Source organism: Limulus polyphemus, unplaced genomic scaffold (assembly GCF_000517525.1).
Source record: "Limulus polyphemus unplaced genomic scaffold, Limulus_polyphemus-2.1.2 Scaffold3699, whole genome shotgun sequence".
Lineage (NCBI taxonomy): Eukaryota > Metazoa > Arthropoda > Merostomata > Xiphosura > Limulidae > Limulus > Limulus polyphemus.
Window position 1 is genome coordinate 37,185 of NW_013669309.1, and position 3,436 is coordinate 40,620.

Genomic DNA, 3,436 nt, shown 5'->3' on the forward strand with positions numbered 1-3,436 from the left:
AGTTTACCGTGTAACAAGAATAACAGTAACTGTTGTTACACGGTAAACTACATAAACACTACATTGATGACAGTAACTAATATAGTGTTTATGTAGTGTAACAACAGTAACTAATGTAGTGCTTATATAGTGTAATAACAGTAACTAATGTAGTACTTATGTAGTGTAACAACGGTAACTAATGTAGTGCTTATATAGTGTAACAACGGTAACTAATGTAGTGCTTATATAGTGTAACAACGGTAACTAATGTGGTGCTTATATAGTGTAACAGCAGTAACTAATATAAGTTATAAAGCTCAATATTTTACAAACAAAATACGTGGATGTGTTAAAACTTTTACTGTAGGGTGCGTTGAAAAGATTGACCAATCACATTCCTTCATTTTTATTATTTTAAATTTAGGTCCAAGGTTCCAGACCAATCAGATCTCAGCTTTCATCGACGGTAACTTCATTTACGGCAGCCAACAGAAAGATGCACACAGGCTTCGGCAGTTTCGTGGAGGTTCGAGTCCTTCAACCTACCCGTAAAACTCGATTATATCGAGCTTATTTCTAATCCAAGTCCTATGTCAAATTTTAAGTCTCTATAACTTGTTGTCTTGTCCGAGTCCTATGTCAAATTTTAAGTCTCTATAACTTGTTGTCTTGTCCGAGTCCTATGTCAAATTTTAAGTCTCTATAACTTGTTGTCTTGTCCGAGCCCTATGCCAAATTTTAAGTCTCTATAACTTGTTGTCTTGTCCGAGCCCTATGCCAAATTTTAAGTCTCTATAACTTGTTGTCTGTCCGAGTCCTATGTCAAATTTTAAGTCTCTATAACTTGTTGTCTTGTCCGAGTCCTATGTCAAAACTTTAAGTCTCTATAACTTGTTGTCTTGTCCGAGCTCTATGCCAAATTTTAAGTCTCTATAACTTGTTGTCGTGTCCGAGTCCTATGTCAAATGTTAAGTCTCTATAACTTGTTGTCTTGACCGAGCCCTATGTCACTTGTTTGATGTCTTAATGAAGTTATATATCAGATGTTAACATCTAATTAAAAACTGACTTGAAGTAATTGAGAATTTTATTTTATTTACAAACAGTCAGCATAAAACAGTAAACAAGAAACTTTTGGAAGGTAACCTTGTTTTCTTTAGAGATGAATACCCCCTCTATCCGAACCGTGTAACAGAAAGATCTAACTTGATTATCTAGTTTCTTGTTTTGTGGTTTATTTATTTCTTTATCTTACGTGATTTCTTAGTATCACGACTATAGTAATAAATATATATACCGCTTTATATTACATCAATATCTATATATAAACATATTAATATTGCATGAGCAATTTGTTAGAAAATACCCAATGTAAACATTTTCTAAGAGATCGTTCATTTTAGGGTTCTTGAAAACCGCGCCTCTCTACAGGGAACTCGGCCTGAAAGATCTCCTACCAATGAAGACAGTTGACCCCGACGTAGGTTGTATCGCTAGGCCAAGAAACGCGTATTGTTTCGATGCTGGTAGGTGTTCGCTTTGTTTTGAATCCAACAATTTCATTCCAAGTGTAGTGATAACAAATATCTTTTCCCTAAAGTATTTTACTTACGTACCGTACCCGTCGTTTCTGCATTCTGTTACGGAAAGTAAAGTTTATTGGATTTATAATATCGATAAAAAAAAATAACAACGTTTACGGAAGTCTCTTAGCAACAATTAACGTCAGTGTTGTGCTTCCCTCAGGTGACGAACGAGTGAACGAGCAGCTTGTGTTGACTGTGATGCACACAATATGGATGAGAGAACACAACAGAGTTGCCGAAGCTTTAGGACAGATTAACCCTCACTGGGACGACGAGACCCTCTACCAAGAGACTCGTCATATCGTCGTAGCCGAACTTCAGCACATCACCTTTAACGAGTTCCTTCCCACAATCCTCGGGGTCGAAACGATAAGGAAGTACGGTCTACAACTCCTTTCCCACGTGCGTACTCAATCATATCTAAATATTTGATAAACCAAGACATTTAATATTAACATCCAGTCAGATCAAATTAATCCGGTAACGAGTGTAGCTAATTAAATATACTTTTTGTACGTTCTTACGCATAAAGGTTAGAATGCATTGTTTCATCAGTTCGGCCGTAAACCCAATATTCGTGGAACGTGTAGTAAGCGATGTTTAAGATAATTTTCCACAAGAGCCACTAACTTGCGAAACAGTCTGGACTTTGTAAACTCGAAGATGCACACTGTGGGGTTTAAAGGATCCCTAACGTCCCGCATAACCTGAATGTCGAGGATGCAAAATGTATGGTTTAAAAAATCCCTAACGTCCCGCATAATCTGAATGTTGAGGATGCAAAGTGTATGGTTTAAAAAATCCCTAACGTCCCGCATAATCTGAATGTTGAGGATGCAAAGTGTATGGTTTAAAGGATCCCTAACGTCCCGCATAACCTGAATGTCGAGGATGCAAAGTGTGGGGTTTAAAGGATCCCTAACGTCCCGCATAACCTGAATGTCGAGGATGCAAATGTATGGTTTAAAGGATCCCTAACGTTCCGCATAACCTGAAAGTCGAGGATGCAAAGTGTATGGTTTAAAGGATCCCTAACGTCCCGCATAACCTGAATGTCGAGGATGAAAGTGTGGGGTTTAAAGGATCCCTAACGTCCCGCATAACCTGAATGTCCCTCATTAAACTTCTTGTGGCGCGTTTTTATAACATTCGAAATATATTTGTAGTTTCTTAGCGTGTCAGCCATTTTGAGAAAAAACATCAGGGTAGTGATTACTTAATAAAGTACAAAATATAATTCTTATTTTTGCATCCACTAGTGTATTTCTTACATAATAAAAAATTTTAGTAATCGCTGACGAAGTTTTGAAACCGAAATAGTTCTTTTATATGTTTCACAGTTATAGATATTCGTATATATATGATTTTGTAAAAGAAATATTACCCACATTTGTTTTTTAGTTCTTTTGCTACTGTCAAACCAGCCGAAAGTATAAGTAGTGAAATAAACTAGTATAATTCCAGGGTTATTATGATGGTTATAACCCCCAAGTCAACTCTGGTATTCGTTCAGCGTTCCAAACGTCTGCCTTCCGTTTCGGTCACAGCCTCCTACCTGATGCGACTGACAGATACAACAAGTTCCATGAAAAAATTGGTGTGTATTTTCAAGATCTTTAGGTTATATGTTTTTAGAATTTACAAATTAAATTATATTGCTGCAAGCTACACATTTTTCCAAGATCACTGTCAAAACGTTTCGCTCTAAGTTACACATCTTTCCAAACTCATAGTCAAAATGTTTTTCGCTCTAAGTTACACGTTTTTCCAAGATCACGGTCAAAATGTTTTTCGCTCTAAGTTACACGTCTTTCCAAACTCACAGTCAAAACGTTTTGCTCTAAGTTACACATCTTTCCAAACTCATA

The 3,436-nt window shown here is 36.6% G+C and overlaps 1 protein-coding gene across 1 annotated transcript in view; it reads left to right on the forward strand.

Moving 5' to 3' along the window:
• LOC106469874 (peroxidase-like) overlaps nt 1–3,436 on the forward strand; it is a 37,271-nt gene that overhangs the window by 22,612 nt on the left and 11,223 nt on the right. Inside the window, exons 8-11 of the mRNA XM_022398453.1 lie at nt 407–508; nt 1,386–1,508; nt 1,729–1,970; nt 3,033–3,165. Of these exons, the coding sequence (XP_022254161.1) occupies nt 407–508; nt 1,386–1,508; nt 1,729–1,970; nt 3,033–3,165 (600 nt within the window). The remainder of the gene's footprint in view (nt 1–406; nt 509–1,385; nt 1,509–1,728; nt 1,971–3,032; nt 3,166–3,436) is intronic.